Source organism: Astyanax mexicanus, chromosome 1, assembly GCF_023375975.1.
Source record: "Astyanax mexicanus isolate ESR-SI-001 chromosome 1, AstMex3_surface, whole genome shotgun sequence".
NCBI classification, from domain to species: Eukaryota; Metazoa; Chordata; class Actinopteri; order Characiformes; family Acestrorhamphidae; genus Astyanax; species Astyanax mexicanus.
Window position 1 is genome coordinate 128,944,360 of NC_064408.1, and position 17,713 is coordinate 128,962,072.

Genomic DNA, 17,713 nt, shown 5'->3' on the forward strand with positions numbered 1-17,713 from the left:
GACACTTTTGAATCAATGTTGATGTTATGGTTGAATCAATGTTGGATTTGGTGTTGATTTAAAAAATTGAATCAACGTTAATATGGCAACATTGTTTCAACGTTTTATGTTCAACCTTTAATAAACCATAGCTCAATAAAAATTAGAAGATTCTATGGTTATAAAGCATAAAGAAAGTTACCCACCACTACCAATCTGACTGAACATCTGATCTAAAAAACACTAAACCAGTAAAACTAATAGAACATGAACATTCCCTCCAGGTATAGTGAAGAATTGGTGTTAACCACTTAATTCTTAATTCTTTACACTATCACTTCCCCAACCTCACTTACATTCAAGTACATTTACTCATGATTGGGTATTCACATATTCACTTCTCAGAACTATATTGTAACATATGCATATTTATATTTATATTTATATTTATATTTATATTTATATTTATATTTATATTTATATGGCACATCAGTCACTTTTATAATCAATGTCATTGCACCTTGCACTTTGCTCTGTTAATTATTTAACGACATTTAGCAACATCTACTGCACTGCTCTGTTTACAGATAGATCCTTACCTTGTAAAGTAAGTTTTTTATAGCCTTATATATTTTCTATTCTTCTGTGTTTTAATTTATGTTTAAATATGTTTCTTATTGTATTGTGTTGTTGCTGCTGGATGCCTCTCTATCTATCTATCTATCTATCTATCTTAATTAAAAAGCAGTTACTGCAATAAAAATAAAACCACTTTTCCATCCCTACATCCAACCAGTTTTTAGAAATTATATGGTGATGAAATGTAAAATACTGATTCAAAAGGCAGCAGGTTGAGGACATTATGTTGCTTCAACGTTAAAACAACAACAGACATTTCTTCAACCACATTTCAACAACATTTCAACGTTGAAGGTTGTGTGCCAGCTGGGTACATCACATTTCATAAGTTTGTAGGAACAGACAGACATCTGTTCTGGGAGTTATTTGAAGTAAAAAATAAAAAAAACGTCTGATCAAGTGTGGACAGTCTGTAAAATTAACAATATTTAACATGAAACATTACTGGAACAATTTCCTAATAAACACTCAATAAGATAGCACGCTACAGCATGTTCACACTTTTGTAAACCGGTTTTTATTGTTCTCTTGAGCTTCAGAGTAAAACCTGATCTGAGATCAGCTCCTTTAACTCTGCTTCCGCTCAGTCAACAGAATGTAGGTTATATATTCGGTGAAGTTTGTTGAAATACACGTTCTAAAAAAGTTTAGGTCTGTACCTGTCGCAAAATAGATATTAGGCTCCTATTATTGCATGAGATTTGAAAGTACTGAAATTTTACATATTTACTGTTCTTTTTGCATCAATGTTTAGAGCGAAAGAGTAAAAAAGTTCAAAAGAGGACGCTCAAGCCGCGGTGTTCTGCCGAGTTATGCTACCCATCCATACGTGCTTCCTAAAGGCACTGCGCATGCGCTGACCTACACGTTTTAAAATTATTATTATTATTTTTTTTTTATAATACATTATTTTTTTATAATTTACAGTCATTGCAGAAAAGTCTACATGGAAATGAATAATAATAACAAATACAGGGAACATGCTCTTATATAGTGCTTCTTATGTATTTTTGTATTTTTAACAGTTAAATATACAGGGTCGCACTGTTTGACAAGGTAGCAAAAACCCACAGATTGGGCTTGATGAAATAAACATTCTGAAAACCTTTGGCTCCGTTCTTGTCGCAAAATACACATTGGGCTTTTTTGTATCAGCGTTTGGAGTGAAAGAGTAAAAAAGTTGAAAAGAGGACGCTTGTTTATATAATTGGCCGCTGTTACACTGTGGCCGCACTATTTAAGGTGGAACGGGGGGTTGTTGAAATAACCATTGTAAAAATGTTTAGCTCCGCAATTGCCGCAAAACAGACATTAGGCTTATTTTTATATAAGATTTGAAATTACTGAAATTGTACATATTTACTGTTTTTTCATAAATGTTTGGAGTAAAAAAGTAGTAGGCTTGTTTTTAAAATTGGCCGTTCCACCTTAAACGGTGCTGCTGTTACATTGTGGCAGTTCCGATAAAACAGGATGGTAAATCGGATAAAATTTGAATTTTAGCAAAAATAAAAGACTTTTAAGATTTATGTCCACTCCAACAGGTCTATTAAACGTTTGGAGCAACACCGAACCTCTTAAAACATCAGCAGAAAGAAACCGAAACCACGCGTAGAGTTTCACTCACCGCCGCCGGTCGCTGCTTCCAGATTCTGAGCGACCTGGTTGCAGCCGATGGTTCTCAGCACCTCCAGCGCGACCTGCACCGCGGTGCGGGTGGTGTAGGTGTCGATCAGGAGGTCCACGAGCTCCGTGGTGTACTCCACCTTCTCCACGTCGCTCCGCCGCACCCGCGGCTCCTGCTTCCGATCGACCAGTTTGTTCTTAAACTTCTTCAGCTTGTCTGTGGTCAGGTCGTCCAGAGCGTTCACCAGGTGGTCCTGGATGGTCTTCTCCATCTTTTTTCACTGGTTTTCTCTGTTTTACTGGTCCTACAAGGGTCTAACAGCACCTCCTTCCAGACCTTCTTCCTTATTTCTTCTTTTCCTGCGCGCGGGTCGTCCTCCGCCAGTGAGTGGGTGGTGCAGATGTTGGCAGCTTGCTCCAACACCCGCATACACGATCCACCACTGTCTTGAGAGTAGCGCTCTGTAAAAATGTTCTGTTCTGGGTGAAATTGACCCGTTTTAAAATGTGAAAAGCTAGAAAAAAAGGATAAAACTTTTTGTGCTTGCCTTAATTTATTACTGTAATAAATTTATACTATGAAAATGGTTCATTTTATATATTTGCAACCATTTATATTTTTTCTGTGATCTTTTGTTTATATAGGTTTATTATTATTTGTTTATATAGATATTCCTGACCTGTTTCTCTGTCGTTTCCTCTGTGCTGCTGAAACATTGCATAAATTTATATTAATAAAGAATTAATAAAGAATGATTTTATTATTATTATTATTATTATTATTATTATTATTATTATTATTGTATTATTATTATTGTATTATTATTATTATTATTATTAATAATAATAATAATAATAATAATAATAATAATAATAATAATAATAATAAACATTTCTGCTGTCCTAGTACACTAAGCTGCCATCCTCAAACTTACATTAAATGAATGACATTAAACAGCATGGTGGTGTTTTTCTCTCCTGTTTCTGAGGTTTGAAGAACAGGGTGAAATGAGGAGAATAATAAAGTATACAGAGACCCAGATACAGAACTACAGTCTATAACTAGATTACACTTCAGAAACTGTGAGTGTGATTGCAGTGCGGATTCTGTGGCTGGTTGCTAAGGTGTTGCTATGGTATCCATATTGGTTGCTATAGTGTCACTAAGTGGTTACTGGGTGGTTGCTATATGTGTTGCAAAGTGGTTTCTAGGTGATTGGTGAGGTATTGCTATGGTGTCGTTATTGGTTGCGGTAGTCTTGCTAAGTGGTTGCTTAAGAGTTGCTAGGTGGTTCCCAACATGCTGCTATGTGTCCAAGGTGGTTGCTATTGTGTGGCTAAGTGGTTGCTGAGGTGTTGCTATGGTATCTGTATTGGCTGCTATGGTCTCACTATCTGGTTGCTAGGTGGTTGCCAAAACGTTTCTAGGTGGTTGCTAACATGTTGATATGGTGGACCAAAGTGGTTGCTGTCATGTGGCTAAGTGGTTGCTAGGTGGTTGCTGAGGTGTTGCTATGGTATCTGTTAAGGTTACAATGGTCTCACTATGTGGTTGCTAAAGAGTTTGTAGGTGGTTGCTAACATGTTGCTATGGTATTTGAGGTGGTTCCTATCATGTGGCTTAGTGGTTGCTGAGGTTGCTATGGTATCTGTATTAGTTGCTATGGTCTCAGGTGGTTGCTAATGTGTTGCTATGGTGTCCAAGGTTGTTGCTATCATGTGGCTAAGTGGTTGCTATGTAGGTGGTTGCCAAGGCATTGCTATGAAGGTTGTATTTGTTGCTATGGTCTCGCTAAGTGGATGCTAATGTGTCTCTATTGTTTCCGAGGTGGTGCTATTGTATCTGTGGAGGTTACTATTGTGTTGCTAGGTAGGTGGTTGCTATTGTGTTGGTAGATGTTTGCTGAGGTGTCTGTGGTGGTTGCTATGGTGTTAAATCAGATTATAATGTTTTCGCTTGCTGCGAGTTTGACAGTAGACATGGCTGTACACAAATTGGTTTATTTACAATAATACAAAATACATCTGCTGCTGCAGCACCACATTATCTCAGTGCTCATCACTCGTCATCGTAGTGTTTCATCGTTAAACAGGAGGTAGCTGATGACGTTTACAGAAAACGAGCTGAAAACTGAGGAACTGCGTTGAATATTTAGAGCACAGGGTCATTGTTCCTTCAGTACGTCCATAACAGTACGTTTCTTCACACTGAGTGTCGTGATCAGAACCCAGGAGTGCTTTAATTCATGTTTAAGTCCAACAAAAGCCCAACGTCCACAGATGAGCCACGGACCACGGAACTCGATCCGCAACCCAAAAAACAAACACCCGGCAGAGCTCGGCGTTGCTAATGCGACCACACGTCCGCGGCGTCCTCTGACTTCGTGGTACCTGCTGATCTCGGCGACCCTGCGGTCGACAGCGAGATGTTCATGCTGGCCAGAACCTCCTGTGCTGTTTTTCCCAGCATGCCCTGCACGTCGCACACGAAGCGGTAGACGTAGCGCTTTCCCGCCGTTTTGTGGATGATGTTCTTGTGGTAGTAGTAACGCAGGCCTCGGCTCAGCTTCTCGTAGTTCATTTTGGGCTTGTTCTTGCACTGACCCCACCGTTTCGCCACCTTCAGTAGGACAAGAAAATTCAATTAGAACCCAAAATGTATAAAACAGTTATTATTTATTCCTTGATGCAGAAACTGCTGTGAGAATCTGGGTAAACATTTGTTTTAAATAAACTGTGATTAAAAACCAGGGTTTTTCCTCCAGATATTGATTTCTGAACTCTTAAAATTTTATGCATAAGTTTTTGTTTTAATATGGTGCCAAATACAGCACCCCCACCAGAAAAAGCATCCCCTCTCGGGAGCGGCTGCAGGTGACAAATATGTTGTTATATCATTTTAAATATTAGGTATTTATAGGTAAATATTAGGTATTAGATAACTGATGAAGTCACTATAGGGTGGGCTTTGATTTATTTTAGCAAAACTTTGGTGTAAATTAGATTTTTTGTTAATCTAGCTCTTTAAAAGTAAAAGCAGTAGTGTGGTGTATTTAGTTAGTGTGGAAGGCTAAAGGCTATAGCTGTGTATCTTTACCTCTGCAGGGTCGGACATCTTGAATTCCCAGCCGTCTCCAGTCCAGCTGATGAAGGTGTGGCAGGTGGAGTCCAGAAGAAGCTCCAGCAGGAACTGCCACAGCTGGATTGGTCCTGATCCTGCAGCCAAAAACACAAATAACCATGACAACAGGTCTTTGAGAGATCTAGCACTCTTAAAACCATGATAACTCCAATAAACGTTTGTGAGCATTTTAGCTTTTTGTCTGTTTTAAGGGTCTCTTTTATACGATTATTTCTTGAAGCAATTCTGTAGCTTTTAAACACCCTTTTTCGCTACTGTATATAACTCTGTAGAGTTCTTTATATTGCTAAAAAGATTTTTAAATTTGAAAGAGAAACACTTTATTTTGTGAAATAGTCCAAATCCGTTCACCCACATCATTCTGAAATACAGTGTTTTTAGCCGATGCTCCCAACAGGCATATGCTATAATGCTATAAATATAACAACATATTAAATTACTGAACTGACATTCTAAATTATTTTATAAGATGTGTTAAAAAGGTTATTTTCACTGTTGTTATTTCTATGTATGTGTTCTAATTATGCTTAAGTTCTTATAAAATATTATTATATATTTTTTATTACATAGCACTTAATTTATAACCATCAATAGACTACTTTATAAACTGTTTATAAGCCCTTTATAAAGGAGTATTATTCTTAAAGTGGTACCCAGTGTTTTTAATAAACTAGTTGAGACGGTCTTTGTGTATAAACAGTCTTTATAAACACTTTCAAAGCTCTCAGTGCCTCATTTTAAACATCCGGGTTCTCAGAATTCTACCAATGAAGTGTGGAGATACTTTGAGCTTGTGAATGGTGTAAAAATCAACCATAAAATGGTATAAAAATTGCAGTCCTGTCAAGAGCATTGTCTAAAATGCTATATTTGGGAATGCTGGGGGTGAAATGGGCATTTTGACACAAGTTGCACAAATACATCCTGAAACTTTCAGTTTTAACTTCACACTTGTAAACGCTTGTATGTTCAGAAGCTCACCTGGGTAGGCAGACATGCCAGTCACCTCGCCCTCGCGCTCCAGTCTCTGGGAGGGTGCAGTGCGCCGCTTGGCCACGCGGGGGCAGTATGGCTCTGAGGGCGGAGGGATGGGGGATGAGGAAGATGGAGGCTGGCCCATAAGTGGACTGCAGTAACTGGAGGAGGAATAATCTGACCAGTATGGTGAAGGTCTGCTCTGAGCTTCTGTCTCGTACAGCGAGTAACTTCTGTCGGCGTCGCCTGAAGAACAAACACGAAAACGCTCAGTCAAAACGATGAGATCAAACCCAGCTATACTATATGACCCAACCAATTCCTACCCATTCCAACCTTTTCCAACCAACAACCCAACCAGTTCCAACCATTCCCAACCAATTCCAACCATACCCAACCAATTCCCAACCAATTCCAACTAATTCTAACCAACAACCAAACCAATTCCAACCATTCCCAACCAATTCTAACCAACAACCCAACCAATTCAACCCAATTCCAACCATTACTAACCAATTCTAACCCACAATCCAACCAATTCCAACCAACAACCCAAGCAATTCCAATCATTCCCAACCAAGTCCAACCAATTCCAATCATTCCCAATCAATTCCCGCTAATTTCAACCATTTCCAACTAATTCAAACCATTTCCAACCAACAACCCAAACAATTCCAGTATCCAACCAAGGTCTCAGTGCTCTACTCTACAGAGCCCCTAAAGGGACATGGTGTATTTTTTTTTGTTTCATATGAAAAAGTGCTGAGCACAACATACTAAGTGGTGAACACCACATACTAAGTGGAGAGCACCACATACTAAGTGGAGAGCACCACATACTAAGTGAAAAGAGCACCACATACTAAGTGGAGAGCACCAGATCTATCACCAGCACCTATCTATCTAGAACATATGTCAGTTTAAACTATAACTTATTATGTGGTGCTCATAACTTAGTATGTGGTGCTCACCACTTACTATCTGGTTCCCACCACTTAGTATCTGGGGCTCATCACTTAGTATCTGGTGCTCACTACTTTTTACATTAAAAAAATGCATCATGTCCCTTCAGAGGCTCCGTACTACTCAAAACTCAATTGGGATTGGCATTATTTGGAGTTTCCACCCATCCAAACCCTCCACCACCGGCACCACGGTCAGAAGCTCCTCCTCCCGGTGCTCACCTGTAGCTGTTCCTCTGCAGGTGAGCTCCTTGGTGGGCTGGTAGAGGCCGCTGGGGTCCAGGGCAGAGCTGAATGGGCTGGTCTGGGCTGGTTGGCACGGGGGCATCAGGTTCTGATACGTCTGAGAAGAAGCCGAGTCCTGGAAGCCGGCCTGCTGCCTGTCTGTCAGCATCCCATCAGGAACTGAGAATTAATAAAATATATGAATTTATTCACCTGGATTCAGAGTTCTCCAATGTTCAAGAACCTCCGGCTGATGTTAAAGAGGTACTGTCTTTTATTAAACTATCAATTAGGATTCAAATATTATCAAACACCGCCCATACTGGATGTTCCAGAGCATTTAAAATGGAAAAATATAAAAAAACAATTCTTACCTGTGGTGTACGATGTCCAGCAGTTAAACTCTGGATAGGATTCCAGACTAAACAAGCCAGGATCACTGGAGTGAACTAGAAGAACAGAAATGCGAATGAAGAAAATAATAAGATTAGATCTATTAAAAACATTCTGCATGCTACCAAAAAATTTTGAGGCTATTTAGAACCAAACCCCGAAAGGGTTCTCTAACATACACTCAGCAGAAAATAGCTATATAAAATCCTATAGTTGGTAAATTTCTGAAAGTTCTACAATAATATCTACTATATCTAAACTATTTAACTATCCAACTGGTCCCTTAAATGGTGATTCATTACTTTACAACCATTGCCTTTGGATGTTTAAGAATCTTGAAGAAATCAAGAATTTGGAATTTTGGAGTTTTAGATGTTTTGTTTAGAATTCTAGCTACGCACTTAAAGAAAAAAGAGCTTCTTCAAGGGTTCTTTACTAAAGACAAGATCTACCTCTAGTTCTACAACTTAAATAATTGAATTAAAGCATTTGGATGCTTAAATAGTTATAACTTTAATAGTTATAGTAAATTTTACTTTTAAAAGTTTCACAACTTCCTGCATTTGCTTTTTTTAAGTAAATTTAAACTTCAACTCGGTTTCAAGACTTAAATGTTACACAGAGTAAATTAGTGAACTGAACTTCAGTCAATTCTTTCTTTTAGTAAACTGCACTTAATTTCTGCATACAATATTACCTAATTACAATTACTTCATTTATACAATATTACTCAAATAATTTATGATACATATTATATTATAATATAGTATGCTAAAAATAATGTATTACATGTCATAAATATAATTAATTAAGTAAAGTTAACTAAAAGTAAGGACTGACTGAAGTTCAGTTCACTTATTTACTCTATGTAACATTTAAGTCTTTAAATTTACTTGAAAAAAGCAAAGGCAGAAAGTTACGATTTTTTTTACAGTAAATTTTACTCATCATTTTATTCAGTGCAGCATCTATTCAACTATCTCAACGGTTCACAGTCTAGATAAATGATGATTAGAGCCTCTAAATGCTTCTTTGAGTTGTCGAAAACTTCGTAAAAGATTGTAAAAGATAAATCTGTTTCCTTACCTTTGGAGGTGTTGGCGTGGTCCTTCTGAAGGTCCCCGTACGTGTCGGCGTACTGCGGTTGGACGGGTCCTTTGCTGTCTAACAAAAAGGACAGGTCTTCACCATTGTAGTCTGCGGGTACATTACCAGAGATACCAGCATGAATGAACTGAGCACAAGCCCGAGCAAACACTGCAAATCACCTCCAGCAGGGCGGCGCACTGGAGCAACCCGCCGAACTCAGTTCACTTTAATTACAGAAGATTCACCAGCACAGTTTTTCTTTAGATGGTGCAGTTATCTGCTGATGAAGCGCTACAGCAATTTGCATATAGGTGAACACAACGCCTTCATGATGTGGTTAGTTTTTTAGACATTCTAGAGCGATTTTAACATTATGTTCAACTATGAGAAAGAGCAGAAATGTTCTAAGTAAAAAACAAAAAAGAATAAGAGAAAATGACCATTTAACATTTCAAATAATCATTTAAGCCCTTCCACCTTCATAAACCATAGAAAGCATTATCTGTCCAACTCTCTCAATTGTTCTTTTCTACATAACTTTATTGAAAGCAACTAATTTAGAAATGTACTGGTTGGTTGCAAAAGCCTGGATTTTTTCAAAATGTACGCTGCCGATTGGCTGCCTGTATTATTTAACATCTGCCCGACTCTCTAAAAAGTTCTTTGCCTGATTTTAAAGAAATATAATAAAGCATTAAAGCAGTATATATATATAAACCAAATATATATATTGCAAAATAGTTATTTGAGTATACAGACATTCTGAAAAAACATGTCTGTCCAGTTATTTTAATGGTTCTTATTCTAGGTAAATGCTTTTCAACCAGGTTAATAAGAATAAAGTATTGAAATGGTTCTTTGAGTTTTTGAAACACCATTCCACCTTTAACAACCATAAAATCAGAAATCAGTATCTGCCAACCTCTCTTAATGTTTCTTTGCATGATTAAAGAAATATAATAAAGCTTTAAATCAGTATATAGTTATTTGTGCTTTCACACAGTCTTCTATCATCAAAAAACATGTGTACCCAGTTATTTTAATGGTTCTTAGTCTATCTAAATGATTTTCAACCAGGCAAACACCATTCCACCTTTAAAATCATAAAATCAGTTAAAAAAAAAACATAATAAATAATAAAAACATTATTCCAATATGTGTCTAAATGTATCATAAAGTAGTCAAACATTCTTCCACCATCAAAAAACCCATGAAAAACAGTATTATAGTTATACCTTTAAAGATAAAAGTATGGCAAAAGTTCAGAATATAGTTTTCAAACACACTTCAAATCAAAATCCAAGACACTTCTTTGCCCAGTTGAAGAAACATCCTTAAGCTTTAAACCAACATCTGCCTATTCAAATATGTGATGTAATGGTTATTTGAGCTTTTCAAACACATTTCCACCATCATACACCATAAAAACTATTTTTTTCCCCCAACTTTTCCCTCAACAACAAAATGCAGCTGCAGTGATTTTTCAGAGCCCCACCCAGTCCAGCAGCCCCCCACCTCCACCACCAACTCCAGTCCAAACCAGGCCGGACAGTGGGAGGAAGCTGGCCGTGGCGCTGGGACGGAGGGATGATGAAAGGGGGAGGAGAGGGGGTGCTAAATCTGTTTGAGGAGGAAGTCTGGAGGAAAGGATTAGGAAGAGAGGGAGGGATTCGGCGGAGGGAAAAAAATAGCTGTATCTTTAACCTGAGCACCTCCACCACCACCACTACCACAGCCCCATCCACACATTCCTCACTGTCCCTCAGCTTTCCTGACCACCAGCCAATCAGCATCAGCAAACAAGGTGTCAAGGTCCAGGTTCGGGCTCTCTGACAGGCCCTGCTGCGACGACCGACCCGTTTTTGAAGGACAGAGGAAATGTTTTGCAGCAAAACTCAGGAAACGTGACAGGAACACAGAGTGAAGACCCTCAAAACCACCAGAAAACCTTCTCCCAACCACCTTCTCCCTCAACAGTAGAACTAAATAGAGGAACCACCTTAAGGTCCAACAAGCAACATAGATTAGAATGGAAGAACCACTTTTGAAAGTGGGATTTGTGTGGGAATATATAAGTTTGAAGTTATTATTAACTTTATTTCAAGTTAAAACAACCATTGGTGGTATGAATTGTATTATGTGGATCCCTCTGAGTTTATAAGACGTCCACGTAAGGTGGACACTCTGCACCAAGCCAAACTGTAGGCTGTTACAAGCTTTAAAAGTTCAAAAAGTAATAAACTTTCCAATAGAAGAGAATTTTGTGGATAGTTCAAGTTAAAATTACAAATTGGTTGTTGCTCTAAACCATAGGTTGCTACAACTATAATTTAATTTTAAAAGTTTTTTCAACTTAAATGACTTTGGAATTATTGTACACTACTATAACTTTAATTTTAATAAGTTAATCTTTTTTTGTCCATAAACCACTTCCAATGGAAGGACCACTCTTGGAAGTAGGGTTTTTTGTATACTTTTGTATACTAAGGTGGACACTCTGCTCCAAGCCAAACTGTAGGCTGTTACAACCTATAAAAGTTAAAAAAAAAAAGTGATAAACCTTCCAATGGAAGAAAAATTTTGTGCATAGTTCAAGTTAAAATTACAAATTGGTTGTTTTTCTAAACCATGTGTTGCTAAAACCTAGGCAAATTGTATGCTCCTATAACTTTTTAATTTTAAGAAGGGGCTATTTTTAGTCCATAAACCACTTCCATTGGAAGATCCACTCTTGGAAATAAGATTGTTTTGTATACGTCCAAGTTTAAAGGAATTCCACATAAGGCAGATGTGCTGTACAAAGCCTATAGTAGCCACTTTTCAATTAATAAAAACCCTTTCAATTGAAGAACCACCACCGGAAGTTGGCTTTGTATGGAAATATCCAAATTTAATAAAAATAAAACTTGAATTCAAACTAAATGGATGTTCTCTATCAAGACCAACAGTACTATTTAAGAACCTTTGAGAAGGCCAACATTTTAGGAAATCAGAGAAGTTTATTTACCATATGAACTGAAGTCAAAGCCTCCAGGAACCTCCTGAGTTCTGAAGTCCTCAGTGAAATATCCGGCCTGATACATTTCCATCTACAGAACACAGAAATTATTAGTTTTACACTGTTTTAAATCATACATATATTTTTTTAAGCACAATAATAAAAAAAAATCTAATGATCCTCAAAGTCAAAAAGATTGGAATTAAATTTTCACAACCTGATTAATACAGGTCTATATTTCTAACATTAACAGATCTTTAGCTCAGGCTTAAAGACCCATCAAACCGAATGTAGAGAATATCCATCCATCCCAAAGATCCTCAAGCGGACCTACCTTCTACCTTCAGAGATCCTCTGCGCTTGGAGAGCGTTTGGTTGGAGTAGCGGTTCCTCCAGCCCGTTATAAAGGGGAGGGGCGTGGCCCACGCGCGCGCTGGAATGCGCTCGTAGTGCTTCGTGACTAGTGATCCCCCTCCTCCTTCCCATCCCCAGACCATTCATTTGCACTTTGTGACGTCAGACTGGAGTCACGAGCGCAGATTTGTTACTTTTTTCCCATTCAGAGATTAAAAAAACAACAATAACAAAAAACCCGAAAACTGTGAATGAAGATAGAAAAGTGAACTGAAACAGGTTAAAATTAAGGTTAAATTGCAATATAATAATATCTTACATCAGTTCTTCTTATTTTCATTTTTAAAACGAGTTCAGATTTTTATTAGGGTTTTATTGATAGCTGAAGGTGGCGGGTCGGCTTATTTAAGATCAAGATTGGTGAAAATCAGTGTAGTTGAGCTTCCACCATCATAAACCATCTGTCCAACTCTCTCAATTCTTCTTTGGCTGGTTAAAGAATCATTTAACACGATAACTAATAATTAAGGCATGAAAATGTGAAAATGGCCTTTACGATAGTACATAAAAAAACATTAATTAAGTTGCATGGATTTGTAGTCTTGTTTTAACTTGTTTTAAAATCAAGACTGTTTATTGGCTGTCTTTAAGTTACATAACATTACATAACTTCACTGAAAGTATCTAAAAGTGTGCTTTAAATTGTAACACATTGCATTCACTAAGGAACCCCTTAAAGGACCCCTTATTTAGGGATGCACGGGTTGGTTGCAAAAGCCTGGATTTTCTCAAAATGTACACTGCCGATTGGCTGCCTGCATTACTTAACATCTGCCCAACTCTCTAAATGGTTCTTTGGCTGATTTTAAAGAAATATAATAAAACATTAAACCAGTATGAGGAAAGTACAAATAAATATATAGTTCAGCACATATAGGGTTAGAGAAATGAGTACGGAAATATAATTTGCTACAAATCATAATTTATAAAGCCAGATTGAGTTGTAGAACCTATTAAGCTGCTATTGAATGAAATAAATCTCATGGCTCATTACCAATAGAAACTCCATTTTATATGACTAATTAACATTAATTTATATTTTAAATTCAGATTACCCTTGGCTTAGACTACACTTGATTTTATCAATCCAAAAAATGTGTGTAATGTAAAACACTGTAAAATAGGTCAAATATTTTTATCAAACTACATAAATGAACAAATATTATTCAGTACATTTCATTCTTTAATAAATAGCATATGCTCTGAGAACCACATCAACACAAATTTAACAGTAAATATTAACTTCGAGGTCAAGAATGACATGACTGTACATCATTTTATTAAATACTAATCATTAGTGACAATTAGCAGATTTAAATATTTTCAATGAGTTATATGAGAGTGATAATTGTTTTATTATTTATTAAACCCAACAAAAAAAAACTAAAAGACTTAAACTAAATTTACAATTTTACTGGTGAGACTCAACCGAACTTCAACAGCAGTGTATGGTGTGGGTTAGATTGAGGTTATTTAGAATTAGGCTGAGGTTATGGTTAGATTTGACTTTATATGTTTTATATATATTTATATAGGTTTATTATATATTCAGTTTATAAACCAAATAAAAACAAACAAACACTTGCCCAGTTGTTGAATGAATGATATGATTTCAGTGTTTTTGTCAGTGGCTGACTTAGTTATTGACTATGGCTGACTATGAGTTCATTGTTCGCTAAAACCCAAAAAGGAGTTTTATTTAGTAATAATATTGATATATATTTATTACAAAGAACCAATTTTTCATATTCTATCGACAAAATACTTTAAATTTTTCAGAAGAACCAACTTACAAGATAAAAAATCTCCCTAAAATCTCTCTATATGTTAACATGTTCTTAATACTTAGAGGCTTTTGGGAAACTTGGCCCTGTTAAAGATCAAAATACATGTCTGTTTTATCATACTGGTGTAAAAGTTCAGATTTTGAGATTGTTCTATGTGGAATTTTTATTTTTTTTACTTTTAAATGAACAATTGTTGAAGGTTCTGTAAGGTATGGTCTACAGAAGATATCATATAGCAGTGCAAAGAACAATTTAACCTGAAAAAAAAAAAACATAAAAGCATGCAAATTAACCATGAATGGTTAAAGAGTTTTAATTCAATGCATTAGTGAAAATCCTCTTTTAGATGGATCTAGAACCTTTAGAACCCTTATTTTACCCCCAAAATCTTCACTGTTCTCTTATATGAATCAAATGAAAAAAATAAGGTTGTCCATGCTGAACAAAATCTATTTTCCTAAAAGAATGCAGAAGAATTTGGGGGGTTATAAAATACTGCCTACAGATGTTTTCTCACCTATCTGAAGATCCCTTTGTTCCATTAAAAACTATTCAAATTTAAAACTCTTTGGCTGCTTATGTGAGTCATAGAACCTTTTGAATGCTTTACTATAGGCAAAAGCATTTTTGACTCATTAAATAAATTGAAAGCCCAATCTAAATGGATGTCTGAGTTGTTTGAGTCATTGTTTTATCACAAACCATTTTAAAGAGTGTAAGTCTAATTCTAATGCTTTATTGACACTGTTGAACTAAATATACATAAATGGCAAATTAAGCCTGATTGTGACATAAGCCCAAATTGGGACGGTTTAACTATACAAGATCTATTTTCTCTAGCGGTGAAATCACAAATTCACTATCAATATCTTTAAAATTAATACCTAAATGCCTAAATCCCAGAGTATTTACATTACTTTTACTTTTTTACTTTTATATACATAGTACTTTTACAGTTTTGCTTAAAGAGTAAAAATATAAAAAGAGTTGATTCTTCAACTTCTACAGAAGTATTTATTAAACCCTAGTATCTGTTCTCTACTACCTACGGAGTTATGAGTGTCAGTATATATGGCCCCAACCCCAGTTAGAATGCTGCTGAATGAAGGTCGAAATCCCGTCATTCCGGCACTGATTCAGCTCCCAGTGCTGACTGGGAGATGAGATATGGATATGACTGGGTTAATGGGTGTGTTAGTTATGACGGGCTGTGCGGTAAGTCTGGCTGAGGGTCTGGGCTGTAATCAGGACCACTGGTGGTCTATCTTTAAACGCCACTCAGGAGAACAATGGGCAGTAAAATAACGAGCCCAGCAGTCCTGAAATCACAGCGCGAGTGCTGCGGCCAGATAAGGCCAAACCCAAACAGCGTCCCGCAAAAAAATAAGAAAAACATCTGGAGAGTCAGTTAGCGGCGATGACCGCGGGGCGCGCGACGCGAGTCGTGATGAAGGAGCTACACCGCGGCTCGAGTTACAGAAGCTCCTCCATCCCCCGCCCTCCAGAGCGGGCTAATGAGGCGTGCACTCTGTCGCCTTAATGACCCGCGCGCGTTTACACAACCTGATCTGATTTAATGACCTGCTCTAAAACCAGGCTGGACTGAGGTTCCTCAGATATTTGCTTCCAAATCAAATCCCGCACTGCATCTATAAAATACAATACAATACAATTTTAGTGTCAGAGTTCTCTAAAATTCTCTAAAATGTGTCTTGCGTCCCACAACGGCTCTAATACAAGTAAACTATTATCACTCCTAATTATACAAACAATACAAACAAAAAATGAAAAAAAAAATCAGCCTAATATTTATCTTATACCATCACACCATCATTCAACATCCACAGCATTGATGTCCTATCCATCGAGTAAATACTTACCTAAACATTAAGCAACATAAATAACTGACTGTGGAATAAATGGGTTCCTAAACCTGTTCAACCATATCGTTGGTGTCTAAATCTCTTAAACTTGTATCTCTAAAATTGTATCTTTTATGGTCTATTTGAAGGTAAAATAACATGTTTTCCGCGCAGCATGTGTATTCTGGATCACAGTTTGCTACTCGCTATGCTTTCCATTCCGTTCCCATAAGCTTCCTTAACCCTCCTGTTATGTTTATTTTTCATGAACAGGAATGGTGTTCCTGGGTGAGTTTGACCTGGTGCATGTTTAATTATTCAAAATATGTCTGAAACCAACAAAAATCCTAACAAGCAGTGTGAATATTTATTTACTAATTATTCTATCAATATTTAGTACAATGGTGTTCCTTACCTCTAACAAGTAATGCTTCAATCAGGATAATTCACTCGTTTTTCATAAAAAATATGTTCAAACGTTGTGTAATGCTTCACTACTTAATTACTTTTGAAAGACCAACATGTAAAACAATAATTCTAAATAACATTAAAACATAACATTGTAATTTTTGTTTTTGCAGCGGGTGGTTGCAAATATGTGAGATGAACCATTTTTATATTACATGTTTATTACACTAATTAAGTCAAGCAGAAGAAGTACCATGCTGAAAAAATACTTTAAACTATTTTTCTTAGATCTTCAAAATTTAAAACGGGTCAATTTGACCCAGAACAAAACAGGAGGGTTAATAAAGTGATCCTCTAGGGACTGGCCTACAATTTTGGAACAAATTATTATCATCAGTCTGCACAGTGAAGAAGTCTTCAACTTCACTGAAAGGGCAGCAAACCATACAGTTTAATATAAAACAACATTATAAATGATTTCCTTATTAATTATTAACCGTGATGATATAATTCCGATCTGATTTAGATCAAAACTAATTTTATTTGTCTTTTTTGTATTAATGATAGAAACCTTTGTTACACCAGTCTAGCAATCTATTTACACTTTCTTTAAAATCATTTCTTGTTTTGAAGGCAATGCTGAATCATGTGAAAATGTAAAAATAATTTAATAAATGCTGTACTGAATATATCAGAACCAGACCTCCATCTGGACTTTAATGGAACTGCTAAGTACTAAGAGGCCGCCACAGGGGGCGTAAGAGCTGAATGTGTGTGTGTTTATGGACTACACAATTAATACACTCCCAAATAGACTTGGTTATATAATACATTGTATAGGTTATATACTACTAGAGTGGGGTTACATAGTGAACAGTTTAACAAGAGAATGTTTCCATATTTTAAATAGACTTATACACTGTACTGTTAGAGTGCGTCTACACTACCCTTTGTTCACTATTAGAGCGAGTTTGTACAGTATGGAAGACCATTTCCGCCACCTGAAGAAAAAAAAACGTCCTCAACTAAGTCATAATTATGAGATAGAAAGTCATAATTATGAGATACTAAGTCATAACTATGAGATAGTAAGTCATATTTATGAGATAAAAAGTCATAATTATGAGATACTAAGTCATAATTATGAGATAGAAAGTCATAATTATGAGATACTAAGTCATAATTATGAGATAGAAAGTCATGATTACGGGATA

General features: G+C 36.4%; 3 protein-coding genes across 7 annotated transcripts in view; 1 reads left to right on the forward strand and 2 right to left on the reverse strand.

The window, feature by feature from the left end:
• Positions 1-2,668, reverse strand: part of caspa (caspase a) — a 140,264-nt gene extending 137,596 nt beyond the window's left edge. The window contains exon 1 of one of the 4 annotated variants that reach the window (XM_049469154.1): positions 2,246-2,668. In XM_049469154.1, coding sequence (XP_049325111.1) covers positions 2,246-2,516 — 271 coding nt within the window. In that variant the 5' untranslated portion in view covers positions 2,517-2,668. The remainder of the gene's footprint in view (positions 1-2,245) is intronic. The other 3 variants (XM_049469152.1, XM_049469153.1, XM_007239211.4) reach the window with 3 other exon arrangements.
• LOC125785661 (sodium channel subunit beta-1-like) overlaps positions 1-17,713 on the forward strand; it is a 493,013-nt gene that overhangs the window by 448,747 nt on the left and 26,553 nt on the right. The window lies entirely within an intron of this gene.
• On the reverse strand, positions 4,230-12,428 carry etsrp (ETS1-related protein). Of its 2 annotated transcripts, none has more exons than XM_007239215.3 (8): positions 12,363-12,428; positions 12,038-12,119; positions 9,028-9,105; positions 7,923-7,997; positions 7,546-7,728; positions 6,368-6,607; positions 5,342-5,460; positions 4,230-4,864 (listed from the first exon to the last, which is right to left on the reverse strand). In XM_007239215.3, exons 2-8 carry the CDS (start codon positions 12,117-12,119, stop codon positions 4,592-4,594), a joined length of 1,050 nt encoding a protein of 349 aa, XP_007239277.2. In that variant the 5' UTR covers positions 12,363-12,428; the 3' UTR covers positions 4,230-4,591. The 2 variants fall into 2 exon arrangements, with proteins under 2 accessions (XP_007239277.2, XP_007239276.2); XM_007239214.3 differs by having other exon boundaries at positions 9,028-9,138.

What these genes read in the sequence shown, in the direction of transcription:
- etsrp (XM_007239214.3), bottom strand. Translation starts at nt 12,119, where the DNA reads ATGGAAATGTATCAGGCCGGATATTTCACTGAGGACTTCAGAACTCAG. An exon ending in CTTTGACTTCAGTTCATATG is followed by an intron (nt 9,139 to 12,037) that starts GTAAATAAACTT and finishes ATGTACCCGCAG; the next exon opens with ACTACAATGGTGAAGACCTG. An exon ending in CTGCAGAGGAACAGCTACAG is followed by an intron (nt 6,608 to 7,545) that starts GTGAGCACCGGG and finishes TTTGTTCTTCAG; the next exon opens with GCGACGCCGACAGAAGTTAC.